The 19,295-nt window shown below is 39.8% G+C and overlaps 1 protein-coding gene across 7 annotated transcripts in view; it reads right to left on the bottom strand.

Annotated features, from left to right (window-relative positions):
• Positions 1-26: 26 nt before the first annotated feature.
• The window catches only part of oxr1a (oxidation resistance 1a), a 427,940-nt gene continuing 408,671 nt past the window's right edge, over positions 27-19,295 (bottom strand). For 6 of the 7 annotated variants that reach the window (XM_061916496.1, XM_061916500.1, XM_061916497.1 and 3 more), the window contains 6 exons: positions 14,145-14,225; positions 12,629-12,754; positions 9,386-9,538; positions 6,086-6,181; positions 1,845-1,918; positions 27-1,772 (listed from right to left, as the gene is read on the bottom strand). In XM_061916496.1, the coding sequence (XP_061772480.1) occupies positions 1,637-1,772; positions 1,845-1,918; positions 6,086-6,181; positions 9,386-9,538; positions 12,629-12,754; positions 14,145-14,225 (666 nt within the window). In that variant the 3' untranslated portion in view covers positions 27-1,636. The remainder of the gene's footprint in view (positions 1,773-1,844; positions 1,919-6,085; positions 6,182-9,385; positions 9,539-12,628; positions 12,755-14,144; positions 14,226-19,295) is intronic. The other variant, XM_061916499.1, reaches the window with a different exon arrangement.

Here is a 19,295-nt window from a genome sequence, read left to right as displayed (position 1 = left end):
TGAACAACAGATTCAGCCACTCCTCGTTATAACCATTAACTCATCTTTATTATTTATACATCACTGATACATGGTATTGTGGTGAATGGTCTATATTAATCTTGGTGACAAATACTGGTATGGAAGACCAGGAAAGGGGGGGTTGGGGGGGAGAAATGGGACCTTGGTCAGTTTGCCAGCGTACCTTACCTACCTGTCTGAGACTCACCTGGCGAGCCCAGAAAGCGAACCGCTGCAATCGCTCTGAACCCCCCCTTCCCCCCTCAGAGTGACCCTGGTTTTTAGACACACACACACAAGAGCGTTATGGCGTAATAACCTTATGGATATTGGTAGCAGCAAGCGTTCTACGAACAGTTAACATGGTGTGGGTGGAAAGTAAAGTACTGTACAGCTACTGCTAAGGAATCTAAGAACCTGGCTGTGACGCTCGGATTAAAGTGCTAGAAGCAAACCCACCAATCCACACTTCATAATATGTATTTATATAGCATCATTTACAGGGTAAATATACATTATATTGTAGCAGCTGAAATATCAGCACAAGTAGATCACTGTCACACTTAACAGCAAAGTATATATGATTATATATACAGCCATATACAATCATATATACTGATATATAATTGTCATATATGCATGTAAAACAGTTAACCACGTCTCGGGCTTTTCAAACAAAAGCAGTCGTGTATCAAGACGTAAAAGCTTTACACGGCCAAAACGCCGCCGGGGTGAGTGGGGCCCTGCGGGGTTATTTGAGGTCACAGGACAGTTATTTGCATATTCCACAAAATCTATTGCAACACGTTACTGTCTACTAACAGTGCAGCCAGCATCTGCGAGAGGTGTTAGCCGGACTCACACGTACACCCACTGAACACGACATCACGACAATGGCTGATGTGGCTATATGTGCTTTCACCTGCTGTGCTGGGACAGGGGACCACGGGAGGACTACGACACACAATATTCGAGTAGTTTAGCCTCAGAAGACAACCTTCCGCTGGACTTAAGGACGGTGGGGACGACAAACAAAAGGTAAGAAAAATAAACACCTCCAATGTCCTGCAGCAAGTATTCTCTCATTGGAACCGACCTATGGCGGCGAATCACTTGATTACGTCACCAGGTGTAAAGGAATGTGTTCATCTTCCTCACTAAAGACCCTGACTCCACAGTGAGTAACATCCTACTGAATGGACGACGATGAGGGGGTGCTGGGGACTCCTTGAGCTTATAGTACACATAAATGTGCAACGCACACACACACACACACACACACACACACACACACACACACACACACACACACACACACACACACACACACACACGCACACACACACACAGAGTCCCCTTTCCAAGGCCTCCCCATCACTTTTACATCCTCATAGGTTCTTGACGCGCTCTCCCCCATGCTGCAAGGTGCTGCACAGGGTGCTAGGTAACAAGATATACACCAAGAATAAAAAAAGCTCCGGAATAACTGCAGTAGTAACGCACAACAAGCACCCGACAGCTGGCTTGCGCGGCCCGGTCGTGTGCAGTTAGGGTTGAGACGTGGCCATAGTTTTAAGGAGCTCCTCGCTTTGCCCTCTTTCAGGACTTGTCTACTCCCCCGTGGTGTGCGGTGTGGTTATTCAAAAGCCCAGATCTCTATGTCCTGCACATAGAAATCCTCCTTTTTTGACAGCATGGGATTCCCGAATGTTTTACAGGAGTGACTCCTGCCGTGGTAAAGGTCTCCGTCCAGCCACAGGCCGAACTCACCGCTGGGAGAGAAGGAAACTAAGCTGTGTACACAACTTTGGAACAGAAAGGACAAATAAAAGACATGATCTCACCTTCCTCCACCAAAAGCTAAAGAGTCCATGTCCCCCTTGATAAAGAACATGTTGTCTCCTGTCCATTTGTACACCTGTCGCAGACACAATAGTGTTTATGTCAGATATTGCATGACAAATCCTTGCTGACATTTAATATGTTCTGTGAGATACTCATTAAAGGGGAACATTATCACAATTTCAAAAGGGTTAAAAACAATAAAAATCAGTTCCCAGTGGCTTGTTGTATTTTTTAAAGTTTTTTTCAAAATTTTACCGGTCTCGGAATCTCCCTAAATAAAGCTTTAAAGTGCCTTATTTTCGCTCTCTGCAAAGACACTGGCCATTTCCCTGTGACGTCACACAGTGCTGCCAATGTAAACAAACAATGCGAATACCACAGCAAGATATAGCGACATTAGCTCGGATTCAAACTCGGATTTCAGCGACTTAAGCGATTCAACAGATTACGCATGTATTGAAACAGATGGTCGGAGTATGAAAGTATTGAAGAACAAACTGAAGCTATTGAGCGAATAGCTATTGACGCTATTCATAGCCATAGCATCGCCGAATAGCTGCGTTAGCATCGCCGGTAAAATGTGCGGACCAAACGATCAGGACTTTCGCATCTTGTGACACTGGAGCAACTTAAATCCGTCGATTGGTAAGTGTTTTTTTCGCCTTAAATATGGGTGGAAGGGAACGTAATATAGTTGCAAATGCATCTGCAGGTTATCCATACATCTCTGTGCATTGTCTGCCTTAGCATCGCCGGTAAAATGTGGAGACACTCCGGCACATTCAATGGGGGTCTGTTGGGGAAACTTGAATCCCTCCCTGTTAGTGTTGTTACACCCTCCGACAACACACCGTCGAGGCATGATGTCTCCAAGGTTCCAAAAAATAGTCAAAAAAACGGAAAATAACAGAGCTGAGACCCGGTGTTTGTAATGTGTTGAAAATGAAAATGGCGGGTGTGTTACCTCGGCGACGTCACATTCTGACGTCAACGCCTCAAGCGCGATAAACAGAAAGGCGTTTAATTTTCCAAAATTCACCCATTTAGAGTTCGGAAATCGGTTAAAAAAATATATGGTCTTTTTTCTGCACCATCAAGGTATATATTGACGCTTACATAGGTCTGCTGATAATGTTCCCCTTTAACAGCAGGGAAGATGCACATTTGCCACCATAGTTAACAGACAATTAATATGGTCAATTTCAACAAAGTCTCCATAAAGTGTAGAATTATATTTCACTTTCAACTGGTGATGCATTTGTCTTTTTTAACCAATCTTCACCACAGCTGTGTCCCAGTGTTTGCATGGCTACAGATTATACGCATGTGAAACATTCCTTCAAAAAGGGCTGCTCAGGGAGACAATTACATTTCTGTATTCCTTATTACACACGTGCAGAGGTTTCACAAATTGTAGGAGGGTGCGTGTCTTGCCAGAACACCGGCTCAATTTGGGGAGCAAGTCCAGCTCCAGTACGAAAAAGCTGCTGGTAAGACACTAAAGCAGTGGTTCTTAACCTGGGTTCCATCGAACCCTAGGGGTTCGGCGGAGGTCAAAACACACCCGACTCATCGTGTAAATAAAAACTTCTCCCTCTCGGCAACAACAGAAGTCAGACTGATTTGCAGGTGTGTAATTTGTTGTGAGTTTATGCACTGTGTTGGTGTTGTTTGAACAAGGTGATGTTCATGCACGGTTCATTTTGTGCACCAGTAAAAAAAACATGGTAACACTTTAGTATTTGGAACATATTCACCATTAATTAGTTGCTTAATAACATGCAAATTAGTAACATATTGGCTCTTAACTATTCATTATCAAATACTTATTAATGCCTTATACGGCATGGGCTTATTATAACTCTAACCCTCTAAACCAGGGGTCTCGAACTCAATTTACCTGGGGGCCACTGGACGCAGAGTCTTAGTGAGGCTGGGCCGCAAGAAAAGAATTCTTAAAAATAATTTTGCATACTCCTCAGCATGTCGGCGGTCGCGGATAATAGCCGGGAAAGTACAGGGATACCAAGCGCAAAAAAGTGACGGCTCCCGGAGTGTTATCCGGCGTCATATAGAAATATATGTAGTGTTTATCGTGTGAGGCAATGCAAATTAAACAATAAAAAAAACAAATAACAGTTTGAATTGGTCCAGGTTATCGGGGACTGTTATTACTGACGGACAGGTGTCGCGGTGTGACTGCACGTAAGAAAACCCTTGTGTCCCTGTCGCTTTCACTCATTTTCCGCTTTTCCACTAACGCAGGGGTAGGCAACCCAGAATGTTGAAAGAGCCATTTCGGACCCAAATAACAAAAATGTTTCTTTGTCTGGAGCCAACGGGGAGCCAATCTACCAATCACCACACTGTGATTGGTAGATTACTTCAGCTCCGCACACAACACTGTCAAACGCCACTCATATAAAACTTGCGTGCCGCACTAATAGTTTAATGTTAGTGCAGCCATATTAAGGTGGGGGCCGCAAAATAACGTCTCGCAGGCCGCGTGTCTGAGACCCCTGTTTAAACCATACCCTAACCAAATAACTCCAAATGAAGTCTTTGTTACTTAGAATATGCTTCCCTAGTGTCCAAAAAACTCTAAATGAAGTCTTTGTTACTATGTTACACCCCATCCTAAAGTGTTATCAAAAACATATAATAAATTTGTTTTGAATTTGTTAAAAAAAAAAAGGAGGGTTCGGTGAACGCGGATATGAAACTGGTGGGGTTCGGTACCTCCAACAAGGTTAAGAACCACTGCACTAAAGGAAAAGGAATGGATAAGCAACCTCCACATGCACACCGAGCAGGACGACACAAATGAAGTGTTAAAGCTTCAATGTTAAGTAGGATTGATTGATCCAGATGTCGATACCGTCGACACCTAGTATAGTATCCTTACATAAATGATACCAAAGTGATTAGATCGATATTTTTCTTTGTCGTATTATTACAAAATATGGCTTTTCTGGAGGTTTTTGTTGTTGTTGTTGTTTACAATTTCCAAAGTTAAGTCACTGGATACAAGATGGCTTTGAGGGAAAAAACAAAATGTTTTAAATGAGAGCCAATAGCTGTTTTTGCTTTTGTTCATTATTGTGCACTCGCCACTTAATCAAAAAAAAAAATAAAAATGCATGTAGCATTTAATACCATGAATTTAATCAATAGTTTGATTTACAGCAATACTAGGAAATTCCACAGTTAATAAGATTATCTAAAAGTGTTATTGTGTTTACTTAAGTGCAAATTAAACATTTTCCGTTCTATAATCTATTGTCAAAAAAAACTGAATGGGACTCAAAATCAGATCGGGATTCGAGGCCGAAAATATTGATCGGGAATATCTCGACTTGCAACCAATGTTCTGTATCATAAAGTTTGTATTCATGGCAGGCAAAATTCAGGTTAAAGCAACAAGCTTAGTCTACACCAGTGGTTCTCAAATGGGGGTACGCGTACCCCTGGGGGTACTTGAAGGTATGCCAAGGGGTACGTGAGATTTTTAAAAAATATTCTAAAAATAGCAACAATTCAAAATTCCTTTATAAATATATTTATTGAATAATACTTCAACAAAATATGAATGTAAGTTCTGAGACTGTGAAAAGAAATGCAACAATGCAATATTCAGTGTTGCCAGCTAGATTTTTTGAGGACATGTTCCATAAATATTGATGTTAAAGATTTCTTTTTTTGTGAAGAAATGTTTAGAATTAAGTTCATGAATCCAGATGGATCTCTATTACAATCCCCAAAGAGGGCACTTTAAGTTGATGATTACTTCTATGTGTAGAAATCTTTATTTATAATTGAATCACTTGTTTATTTTTCAACAATTTTTTAGTTATATTTATATCTTTTTTTCCAATTAGTTCAAGAAAGACCACTACAAATGAGCAATATTTTGCACTATTATACAATTTAATAAACCAGAAACTGATGACATAGTGCAGTATTTTACTTCTGTATCTCTTTTTTTCAACCAGAAATGCTTTGCTCTGATTAGGGGGTACTTGAATTAAAAACATGTTCACAGGGGATACATCACTGAAAAAAGGTTGAGAACCACTGGTCTAGACTACACAAAACCAGACAGCGTCACACTGCTTTGACTTAACTTATTGTCATACAAACATGTGCTTAATTCTCAACCATTGTGTACTAATCATGTCAAAGGAAGCAGTTCACTCCTGCACAGTTTGATGATCAAAGCCTGGAATACAAGAGGGTGTACCTCAAACTCTGGGTTGAAGGTGAAGAGGAAGGTCTCTCCTGTGCCATAGAAGCCATCGCTGACTTTAAAGGGTTCTGACGCAAGGGCACCAAAAACCTGGTGCAAAAAAGATACAGGACTTAAGTGAGAGGCTCCATCATGTTCCTGTGCTGTAAGATTGCATTAAACCAGGCAGGGGTTCTTCACCTAGGGTCCAATGACCCCTATGTGGATAGATTTCAGGGGGACCATGAGGATCACAATAAAAAAATAATTTCAAAATGCGTCATGTACTTTTTTCATCCCTCTTTTTACATTTTGGTAATAATGTATGTACAGGGCAGCACGGTGGGACAGGGATTAGTGCATGTGCCTCAGAATAAGAAGGCCCTAGATTTGATCCCAGGCTCGGGGTCTTTCTGTGTAATTTGTGTGGGTTCCCTCCGGGTAATCTAGCTTCCTCCCACCTCCAAAGACATGCACCTGGGGATAGGTTGATTGGCAACACTAAATGGTCCCTCATGTGTGAATGTGAGTGTGAATGTTGTCTGTCTATCTGTGTTGGCCCTGCGATGGTGTGGCGACTTGTCCAGGGTGTACCCCGTGACCCAAGAGGGACAAGCGGTAGAAAATGAATGGATGTAATTCCTGTATAATCATATGTAAGAGGCAATACAGTCTTAGGGCCCAATTCTGCTGTATTTGCGTAGGTGTTTTTCATGCTTGAAGTGACGCACATTTATTCGGTTTTTTTCCTTTAGCAATTTCAAATATTTTAAACACATTGTGGAGAGCACCTCAATTTCGTTGTAAATGTTGTTTTACAATGCCAATAACGCTTATATCAACAGTATACATATATTTTCTCTCACCAGAATAAGTGAGGAAAAAGTGTTTAAGCCTCGAATGAGAGCAGGCTCATTACAAATGAGGCGCATCAGGATGGAATTAAGACAAGTCTCTTTGTGTGCGTGCAAGGGTGAGCATGACAGCTGATTGTTTGATATCACCTGTCAAAATATGAAATGGATGAATATAATATCTATATTAAATTGTCACATAGTTCAATGCTTACAAAAATGGTTGAATGCACTGAACATTAGTTTGTCTTTGGATGTCCAAACCAACCGATAAATACCTTCTGCTGTGGCCACACTTTTCTTTTACTCAAGCAGACAAGCCAAAGATGAGGCTTTTGAATTTTGATAGTTAATTCAGAGTGGCATTATGGTCCTTTTATCCTCACCTCATTTGATGTTTCCAAGTGTTTCAATTGAAGCTATCAGAAATGGTTTCATAGTTTTCTGGAAGTTCCTTTTATCTTTTATTACCGGTACATGTGGTTTTCCTGAAAGAATGAATAAAGTACTATCTATCTATCTTTACTTTTGCAATATATTGGTTTACTTTCGTGGGTGCTGGACTTATTACTACTTCAGAAAGCGCGTAGGAACTAACAAAAATCACTTACCGTAATATCACGGACTATAGTGCACACCGGTATGTCAGTCACACATACTATATTTTAGGCGGGGAAAATATTTTTCCACATAGTATCTGCACCAGACTACAAGCCGCAGATATATACGTTGTGACATGAGTTATTTACACAGAAATACTTTGTAAATGTTTATTCACATACCTAAATTGTTTCCAAAGTGAATCTTTATTCACATACCTTAATTGTTTCTAAATGGTGTTTATAACACGGCAGTAAAACGGCGAACAAAACAAAACAGAACTCATCGCCATGAACACACTAGCTGCAAAAGGTACCTCTCCTATCAGCTGAACGGACTCAGTAGCTCTATGGTGACAACTGGTGAGTTTACTGAGGAATTTGTAAAACTGAAACAACACAAAAATAATTTCATTTTAAGTTAATAATAGTTACAGACATTCGTAACGTGTTAGCATATTAGGTAATGCTAACAGCGCTAGCGTCATTTACAAATATGGATGAAAACACTCCTATAGACATCACACATGGGACGGTTTAGTAAGTATAAACAGTTTTAATTATACTGTAAAACTTACAAACGCTGCTTGGAGTTATGAATGAAGAATCCATACGAGTACAAATGCTTTGGACAGCTTCAAACCAGAATGGCACTCTACTTCCGATTGAAAGCACTAAACGGAAGGAAACTGCAGCATCTGCAGTAAGTGAACTCGTCCAAAAGACGAGATACAGCACAAACAAAAAAAACACTTTCTCAGTGTATTTGCTAGCTTGTTTTTTAAACTATTTTTACTATGGCCATTAGCGAAGAAAAGTCCGGAATTTATGGTAAGTTGACTGGAGAATGCGAGCAAATCCAGGTTTGACATGGAACGCCCACATTTAAAGTTTGCTCCACCCAAAGTACGCATCTTGGATGAAGGTGTCCAAAACAAATTCAAAGCTTTTTTTTCATTCAAGCACATGGTAGAATAGGGCCCTGAATGAATAAAACACATTGTTCATTTTCCTACATGTCAATGTTTACTTTTAAAACTAATGGGAATGTTCTGGGAAAATAGTGTAAACACACATTTTTAATCACCCTGAGTTAGGGTTGTACGGCATACTGGTATCACGCACGCACCCCCCCAAATGTATACTATGTTCCTGAAGTCAGGAAATATGTCCCTGGACACATGAGGACTTTGAATATGACCAATTCACGATCCTGTAACTACTTGGTATCGGATTGATACCCAAATTTGTGGTATCGTCCAAAATTAATGTAAAGTATCAAACAACAGAAGAATAAGTGATTATTATATTTTAACAGAAGTGTAGACAGAACATGTTAAAAGAGAAAGTAAGCGGATACTAACAGTAAATGAACAAGTAGATTAATAATTAATTTTCTACCACTTGTCCTTAATGTTGACAAAATAATGATAAATGACACAATAGGTTACTGAATATTAATTAGGAGCCTTTGTTTTGTTCCTACTACTAAAAGACAAGTTGTCTTGTATGTTCACTATTTTATTTAAGGACCAAATTGCAATTAGAAACATATGTTAAATGTACCCTAAGATTTTTTGTTAAAATAAAGCCAATAAAGCATTTTTTTGGTAGTCCCCTTTATTTAGAAAAGTACAAAAAAGTATCAAAATAATTTTAGTAATGGTACCAAAATATTGGTATAGTTACAAACCTACCCTGACGTTTAAATTACAAAAATGGGAATGCCCCTAAAAAAATATTGGATATTCTCAGAGAAAACGGGATGGTTGAAAGTTTGGTACATATTTGATGTCAAGTTGTTTGAGTCAATAGTTTCCATCGGATTCTTAAAAAGATAATAAGTTACATTGACAGCGTACCTGTCCGTCGCTGTCCTTAATGACCATGAGCACGGGGGTGTCTTGTCCCTGCATGGCTCTATACAGCGACTTGATACTCATGCCATGTTTTGATGTGCCAAAAGCAAGAGTCCATGGGTACCCGATGGTCCGGGGTGGTAGATTCCTGGCAAGCTGTGTAACAAAAAAGAAAATGAAAACACCAAACAGGCCAGAGCAAGCAAAGCTCAATTACATCTGTGGTGACCTTTTCACATCATTTAAAGAGTAATAAAACAGCTGAAAACACACGCACTCACCTCACTGGAGAAAGTCAATTAGGACACCTCATGAAAAGGCTCCCCATGCCCTGCTGCTGACACACTTAAGTGCCAACAGCAACTTTGCTACATGAGGAGGAAAAGGCTGGCAAATGCACTGGCCTAAAATCTTCCTTTGAGAAGATCAGATAAAACCCCAACAGCGTAAAGAGACAACTTTTAACAAAGAGAATAGCAGCAATTTAGTTGTATGGTCTTAAACATTGTGTTCACCCTCATAGTTAATCGGTCTAAGGCAGGGGCTCGGCAACCTTTACCACTCAAAGAGCCATTTTGACCCGTTTGACAAAATAAAGAAAATAATGGGAGCCATAAGACTCTTGAAATGTATATGAAATAACACTGTATACAGAGGTTTTTTTTTGCTTTGTGGTATGTATGAAGCAAGGGTCTCAGACACGCAGCCCGCAATTAAACATGAGGATTTGATGCTAGTACAGCCAATGAGTTTTATATGAATGCCACTTATTAGCATCACACATGCAATTCCTCCCGATTTGTCCGAGTTACAGAGTGACTATTCCCTTGGACGTCTGCTGAGTAGTATCCAATCATAAAAAATAAGGGCGTGCTACGATGGCAATGTCTTTAGTGCCCTCCACAAATTGTACTAACAGCTTACCAGTCATGTCACGTGTTGTATGTGGCTTCTGCAGACGCACACATGCGACTGCAAGGTGTTCTTGTTCAACAGCCATACAGGTCACACTGAGGGTGCCAGTTTAAACAACTTTAACACTGTTACAAATATGCGCCACACTGTGAACCCACACCAAACAAGAATGACAAATACATTTCGGGAAAACATCCACACTGTAACACAACATAACAAATACCCAGAATCCCATGAAACCCTGACTCTTCCAGGCTACATTATACACCACGCTAGCACCAAACCCCCCCCCGACACCTCCTGCGTCGGTTGAGGTGGGCGGGGGGTATTTGTTATGTTGTGTTTATGTTGTGTTACACTGCGGATGTTTTCCCGAAATGTGTTTGTCATTCTTGTTTGGTGTGGGTTCACAGTGTGGCGCATATTAGTAAGAGTGTTAAAGTTGTTTATATCACAACCCTCGGTGTAACCTGTATGGCTGTTGAAAAAGTATGCATTGCAATCGCTAGAGGTTTCACACAATACGTGACCGTCCAGCACGCACATAGAGTTGTGTAACAGCAGGCACAACTACATGTATTTGAAGATGTTATGGGCATTGCCATCACAGCCCGCCCTCAATGTTGCTGTCCAAGTGAAAATCACAGTATGCAAACCTCAGACAATTTAAGGGAGAGGCACTGAGGTCAGAAATCTCCCGGTAAATTCGAGCAGGTCTGCAAGTTTACAGCTGAGCCACACCAGAGCGATCAAAGAGTCGCATGCGGCTCCGGAGCCACGGGTTGCCGACCCCTGGTCTCAGACCTCTTCTTGGTCGTTCAGCACATTCTGCTTCTTGTGTTGCAGCTGCAACAAAGTCCTGTAATGAGCGCACTGAAAATGATGCCACCAGCAGATGATGCTACACTTGGGTCGCTTCAAGCGTTCATGATTAAAGAAAGTTGCATATTGCTAATCTATCGGTCAACGTGACAACTGGGACTCATTTGGAGGTGTGTGAGTATTTGTCAGGGCAAAATGCCAAACAGTGCAGATACAGTAGGAGGAGATATTGTTTGATCCATGCTGATTTTTTTGTAAGTTTCCAAAGAAATGAACACTCAGAATTGCATGGTGGGTTTCTTTTAAAAGAAGGAAAAAGAATACCAACAAAATAAATCTCAACATATCTTCCCTAAATCTGTAGTTGTGCTAGACAGTCATTAAGTCTGTTTTGATATTTACACCAATAATCGAACAACCTTCGGGAATAACTATGTCTTTGCAGTCACACATGACAAAAAAAAAAAAAAAAAAAAGGAGTCACCGTCATGTGAGAACCACAGCAAACCTCAGGAGATCTCACTTAGTCGAAAGAAGACCCAGCCGAAACAAAGGGTGTTCAAAAGAAAATACAGTAAATACAGTTTGTGCACAATTATCAGGAAAGTCAAATTTTGGACGATTAATTTTATTATGGAACAGCTACAGTACTAATTAAACCTCCACCCTGATTTCCCAAGGAAGTAAAAATATGTGTGCAGAATTATAGAGCAACTTTATAAGTATGCAGAGTTACTATGCAACTATATGAAAAACTAACATTCAACCTATTTATTTTAATCTATTTTAGTGAGTATTAAGAATCCAACTCAAAATGTACTTAATACTTCGTCCTTCTGGCCACTACAGCTAGTTTGGACATTTTGGCTTCCTGGTCGCTTCCCATTCGATCACTTACATTTTTTTTTATTCATTAGTTAATTTGCCTCTTTGCAAAAAACATTTAATTGTCCTTTGATCACTGCAAGAATCGTGCAACTTTCTGAAAAACAGTTCACTGGTACATCAACTTAAAAGTACCGCAATAAATAAGTATTTTGTTATACAATATGTTTCTTAGCTTTGTGTTATGCTTTAAGTTACGAGTATGCTGTTTTTTTTCTTGTCACATTCTAACATTGTGGTGATTTGGGGGTGCCGAGCAGGGATGAACTTCATTTTAATTAATTTTAATGGCCGTGGCTGATTTGAGATAAAACTGGAATGTTAGTGAAATGTTAAAAGTGAGCTGGATAAGGAACAAGTTACAAGGCCATTAGATTTGCATGAAGCCTTAACAGTTCCCTATTCAATGTAATGATTTATTCCTGTGTAAAATAAAACTTTAAAAAAATGCATGAAATCTAATAGTTTTTTTATTGCGAAAGTCTGACTTTGGATCGGATGATGAAATGAAGCCATAAAAAACCAGCAGTATTTAATAATTAATTGAGCTCAAACACAGCATATTTGACATCCTACTGTATACACGCTCATGGTTGATATGTAGAGATGCACAAGGCACTATACCTTCTCAATTTGATCAGCCTCCAAGAGATCACTTGGTTCTCTTAAGTTTGGTTTGAAGGTTTCAGGCTCCAGCTCAGTCTTAATGGATGTTTCATGCTTGGAGTTCACCTCTTCCTTGGTGGTGATCTAGAACAACAAACACCAGTCAGAGATGTATGCATTGCATAACAATGTTAAATGAGGGTCCCAAACAGCTCAATCTACAACTAACTGTAGATCATAACAAAGCTACTTTAGCTACAACTACTTTGACTACAATCTAGATGATGTAAATAATATCACATTGGCAGTATCTGGGTAAAGTGGGACACTTAGATTAGGGCTGCACAAAAAAAGTAAACGTCAATTCACAACAACAAGCGATCCTTTTTTTGATGAATTGAGGACGCCCCACTGCATGAGCAGACCAATGGAATTTCCTTTTGTTGTGAATTAGAGTCAAGTCAAGTTTAGTCAAGCAAGCCATTTTTTCCCCCAAATATTATTTCTGTGTATCAAGAAAGTCTGCCGTCCAATGTCCTTTGCGGACCACACATGAAGGACAGAACTACTATAATTTTTTTTTTTTTAAAGCAAAACGAGACAGTGTAATATTATTAATACTATTTTTTTATATCTATAAAATGGAAGCACGTGGGCCTGGACAAAGTGTGCTTGAAAATATTGTCCCAGAGAATTGCAAAAATAATGTGATTCACATTTTTTGCAGAATTGTGCATTCCTAATTCAGATGTAATCATATAAATAGAAGATAATCTACTAAACATTTTAGGTAGGCAAATGAAGAACCACAAGCTTAATATCTTCAACTTTGGAGTTTTGACACCAGAATGTTTCCTGCATAATTTATAGCCTGTATTTAACCTTTGGCACTACCCTGTTGGGCCTTTTTGGACTATTTACATTTCTGAATAACGCCACCACTGGTGGTCACGGATGTGTTCATGTTCGAAGCCTCATTCACACTGGGGCTACCTATAAAGCTAGCAGAGGACACTGACCCGTTCGGGAGAGAGAAACACTTCCACCCTCTTCAACTCACCATGTCTTCTGGCACAGCACATATCAACTTCCTGCAGTTTTGTTGAACAATCACATTTCCCTGACCAGACTTATTTCTGACAGTCGCACACAGTATGTATTTATCTAACACAAATGGCCAGCAATATCTAGCTTCCAACCAGACGTTTAAGAACACGAGGCAAAGAAGTCTGACTCATGAAGATAAGACAGCTGTGATGACAACGTCATCACTCCATAACAGGGCAACTTTTCCGTACTCAAGTGATACACTTTTTCAGTCAACTGCTCAAGAAGGAAACATTTGTATTTGCCCCATAAAACAATGACATACATTATTTTAGTCACAGCAGCAACCGATCTAGGTTTGCAATTGCATTTATGTGCAACAACAACTACTGGGATGGGCAGTCTGGCTCCTAAAGGGGACTGCTGGCGGGGAGAGCAGGAGGGCCGGGTGAAACAAAGAGTGGGCACACAGGGTTGATTAGGGCACCTGGAGTCGTTTGCAGAGTGAGCGCAGATCTTCGCTGTTTAGAGCATCGATCCGACGGTGGTACTCCGTCATAGACACTACCTGGTAGTACAAAGACAGGAATGGGTAGAACATACAATTCTGCTAGGTCTGGCAATGACTTAAGATTTCTGAAGTCACACATGTGCCGAAGCACTGTGACGCAACAGAGGTCTTCATAAGAAGAAAGGAGCCGGGGCAATTTTAAAGCACTCGGCCATTTTGCATGTTTGTGTAATATATTTAATAACATCCTTTTGGAAACTGTGAGAAGAATAAAAATATTAATCAAACTGCTGTTCTAACAAAACAACAAACAGGTTCATTAATCCAACATGACCACCGATGATAGTACGATAGAGCCATGAAAATAGTAACTTGTAGGTGAAAAAGCTTCAGTTACAGGCTGCATTTACACTGCAGGCTAATTGGGTTTTCATAAATAAATGCATATGTCCTTTATTATATTTTTCAAAGTAAAAAAAACACAAAACTACCATGTTTAGACACATTCTTAAATTTCTGCCATTTCTGTCTCAAACAACCATACATTGTCATTTATAGCTAACAAATGTATTGAGCTCCATTTTTAAAATATATATATTTTCATGTACTTTCTGACCAGACAAGCAAACACTCATCGACAAAATCAGCCGATCTGTCTGCATCTGCAGTCAAAAAATAACTATATACCAGGAACGAAAGTATTTTATGTTTGACTGCTTTTATCCCCCTAAGCCCTTGGCTATCAAGGCACACTCTGTTTGGAACAATTCTCAAAACTATAAATCCAGACATATCGACATGGTGACCTTCTAAGAATGGATTTAGTCCAACAAATTCACACCCCAGACAGCCAACTCCATCAAGACACACTTTTGTTTTACAGAGTAGAAACAGTAGTACATGCATTGTGATAGCACTTCATAGCTTGAATTTTCATGAAAAAATAAACAGTGTCAAAAACGCAACAATAAGCCCCTTTTGCGATGCAGATTAGTCGGGAACTGTTTGAGTTTGAACTGCCAAAACGGTTGCCAAAATCAAGTTCCTTAATATTTTTAGAGGGAGTACATAGACTGAATTTAAATTTGTACATAATTAGCCTATTATACAAAGTAAGAGTGTAACAATATTGTAGATACCATGGAATTGCGGTTTCAAAGTCTTCACAATAATGCTGTGATGTGTGACGGTATCTATCAAAAAATTGGCGAGTGTAGTTTTTCTGGCGCTTCTGTGTTGGCCGGGTCTGAAAATAAACTACATCTCCAAGAATCATCTCTGCAGTGCGGGACCACCATAAGTGTGGAACACCATAAGCAGGAAGTGAAGTGTCGCAGTAGATAAGAGGAATTGTTTTATTGTGGACATAAAGGTCATCAAAATCTAGGGCGAGGGACTGGGGGCTTTTACCGATGCACTCGGGTGAAAAGCAGGATACATCATTTGACAAATCACCACTTCATAAATCGTCACCCAGAAAATATATCTGAAGCCAGCGAAGCTTAACATCCGTTTCTGAGGTACGTACACAAATTGTTCAATTATTAACTTTTCTGAGAAACTGCATTTTCCAAACTAAAATAAAAACGTGTAGGTTCTAATAATCAGGGTTTCAACAAGCCGACATCAAAATCTGATTAATTGTCTAGCCATAGTTGATAACTGTCCATTGATTAACTCACAGACTGGTGATGGTGCTGAAGAAGTAAGTTAACACGCTCATGACTGGGAAATGCTTACATGAATACAAGAAACAAGGACATCTTCACACATTAAGAAACAACATAGCCCAATCTAAACACATTCTTGTCTGAGCAACTAAACTATTCAGTTGTGCACATTGAATTTACAAGCTGTGCTCTCTTAGAACAAATTGATAAATCTACTGGTTGATTTAGTATCCGTTTTTGTTGTTGTCACTTTCCAACAAATTGGGCATATTTGCTTGTTTGTCCATGAGGATGGGCTTATAGTGACTGACGCACGCACGCACGCACGCACGCACGCACGCACGCACGCACGCACGCACGCACGCACGCACGCACGCACGCACGCACACACACACACACACACACACACACACACACGCACACGCACACGCACACGCACACGCACACGCACACGCACACGCACACTACTACGAGAGTAAGAAAAACAAATCAATGATCAAAGTGACAATCTTGCAATCCCACAATACCCAGTTTGGTGACAAGGAGACTACAGCCATCAAAGCACATTCAATCTTTCCCCAAGTCGAGTGCGGGAAATACAACTCTTTACGAGGCAGACAAGACCACAACAACAAATAAACTCCAGTTGAAAAGCAGCTTACTCTGGTGGAATAATTTACACAAGATACCATGTATGATGAGAAAGAAACACAGTGGAGAACGATCACTAAAGCAGTCACTCTGCCCACTGTCAAGATGTGTGGATGAAAAAGCATGTGTTTACTTTATCCACTTACTGAAGCTACAATCCTCTCAATATTTTACATGATTATTTATTTGCATACAATGTATAACGCTACATATTATTCACATAAAGTATTTTATTATAGACCCTAACCCCCTGAAAAAATATAACGCCACCGTTTTGCAGCCGTCTGAAGAAGCTTGAAATTGCTTGACAGAAGTTCAATCCAATCCCATCCACTTTATTTATATCGCACATATCAAAAAAACAATAGAAGTTTCATAAAGTGCTGCACAGAAGTTGAGACAAGCATACTAGAAGAGTCAGTAATATAAAACATTAAACTATAAAAGAGTAAATGCATAAAATACATCAGAAAAATAGACTAAAATCACACAACTCTCATACTGGTTTAAAAGCCAAAGAGTAAAAATATGTTTTAAGACGTGATTTAAAAAAGTCATTAAAGAGGGAGCCGTCCGAAAAAACTATAGGGGTATTGTTCCAAAGCTTTGGAGCCATAGCAGAAAATGCTAAATCACCTCAAGATATTAAGAGGGTTTTTTGGACGACAAGAATAAACTTATCAGCTGACCTCAAAGACCTTGTGGGGGTGTACATTTTTTAAAAGTCTGACATATACTGTGGCAATAATCCGTTAAGAGATTTAAAACAAACTACTACATTTTAAAATGAATTCTAAAATGAACTGTGAGCCAGTGAAGGGATTCTAAAATAAGGTAATGTGTTCATGTTTTTTAATGCCAGTTAACAGGCGAGCAGCAGCATTTAGGACTAACTGCAATCGAGCGATTGAGACCTGGTTCATACCAACATAGAGGAAGTTGCAGTAGTCCAAACATGATGAAATAAAAGCATGGATTACCCGCTCAAAGATGTTAAAAGATAAAATCTTTGTCACACTTAAATCCAAGATTTGTGACTGTTTGTTTTAAATAGGGCATCAGGGGGTCCAGGTCACTGGGGTGAGGAGTCTGTTTTACTTTTGAGTCAAATAAAATTGTTTACATCTTGTTCTCATTTAAGTTTAGAAAGTTTACCGCCAACCATGCTTTTATGTCCTATAGACAATTTAAAAGCTATTTTAAACTTGTGTCACTTTTCTTTTTTAAAGGGACATAGATTGGCGTATTATCCGCATAAAGATGATACATTATATATTTTTTAAATATGTTGAATGGGCAGGATCTACACTGAAACAGGAAGTTATTTGTGTTGCCCAATGTGTGTTTGTTGTGCTGCAATGTTTTGTGTTTGCAGAGGTCTTATAGTTAGTATCTAGTGGGATTCAAAATTGCAATAATACTTAAATATGGAGAGGCCTCAGGCTATGTCTACACTAAGCCGGATAACCCCTTAAACAAATCATTATTTAGCCGAAGCATTGTTCCAGCCACACTAAACCATCGTTAAAGGTTCCCCTCCTTGTGCTTTGTATTAGCTGGCCGTCGAGGGAAAACAACGGAAAATGCCAAATGCTTTTGGACTGGCTAAGCAGACTACATCAGTTATTGTCCGCCATGTATGTCGCGGACTCAACGTCTATGTCCAGAGTATATAAAGTCACCAAAAACGAATCGACAATGAAGGTGAAGGCAAAAGAGTGAGGAGTGTCCTGACCAGATATCTAAATCCCAAGTTTGATGTAAAATGTTCTTTATCACATTGTTAACATCTTTAATAAAGATTTGATTAATTTATAATGGCTCAGGTGTGATTCATTACTATAGGGCCCCACAGCGCATTAGATTCCAGTTAACTGAAATACAACAACACTGGATATTGTTCAGAAAAATTAAATTTAATTTAAGAACTTTCACACAAAGCCACAGGAAGAGAGTATGACGTGCGTATTTTCAGCGCATGCGTACTCGGTTGCATTGCACCGGCTGACGGAGGGGGTCTTTATTATGCTGTATTATGAAGGTGGCTGTGGCGCGTTCTGGCATCACTTCCTCTCCAAACTCAGTTTGTAAACGATCAATGAGTCCATACAAAGCTACGAGCCGGAGATTCAAGAAATGCAAGGCGTACTAACCAATGTAAAAAAATACCCGAGTAGGGGGACTTTATACGATAGTTTAGTGTGGCTGAAACGGGGCTTGGGCTAAATAATTATTAGGGGTTATCCGTCCTAGTGTAGACATAGCCTGTGTAGAGAGCCACAAAATAAGGACCTGCGCCCGCAAAAAGCTGGCGGGCCGTGAGTTTGAGACCCTTGTTTAAACGCACTAACTGGGAGAGGGCACTTGATTGTAAAGGAAAAAAAGATTTATGCCTGGAACAGTGCTATTGTAGCGGAAATTTACACAAACCCTCCCATAAATCTCAAATGCCAAACACAAACCCGGGAGCCCAAAAAGAACAACCTGTTTGCGGATGGCTCGGCCCTGCTGGTATCCGGCAAGGCCAAGTCACAGGTGGAACAAATCGTCAGTGCTGAACTCCTTAATATTTTCACCTGGCTCGCTGACAACAAGCTATCCATACACTTAGGTAAAACGGAATCCATCCTATTTGGGTCCCACTTCAACCTTAAGTTGACTTCACTATAAAAGTGGGTGACATTCTCATCACCAGGAAAGATGAGATCACCTACCTAGATTCCATTCTCGAGGCAAATCTTTCCTGTGATAAAATGGCAACCAAGGTAATCAAAAAGGTTGACCAAAGAACGAGATTCCTCTACAG

The sequence above is a fragment of the Nerophis ophidion genome, linkage group LG11 (assembly GCF_033978795.1).
Source record: "Nerophis ophidion isolate RoL-2023_Sa linkage group LG11, RoL_Noph_v1.0, whole genome shotgun sequence".
Classification (NCBI taxonomy): Eukaryota; Metazoa; Chordata; class Actinopteri; order Syngnathiformes; family Syngnathidae; genus Nerophis; species Nerophis ophidion.
This window is presented reverse-complemented; position numbering and strand designations above follow the sequence as displayed.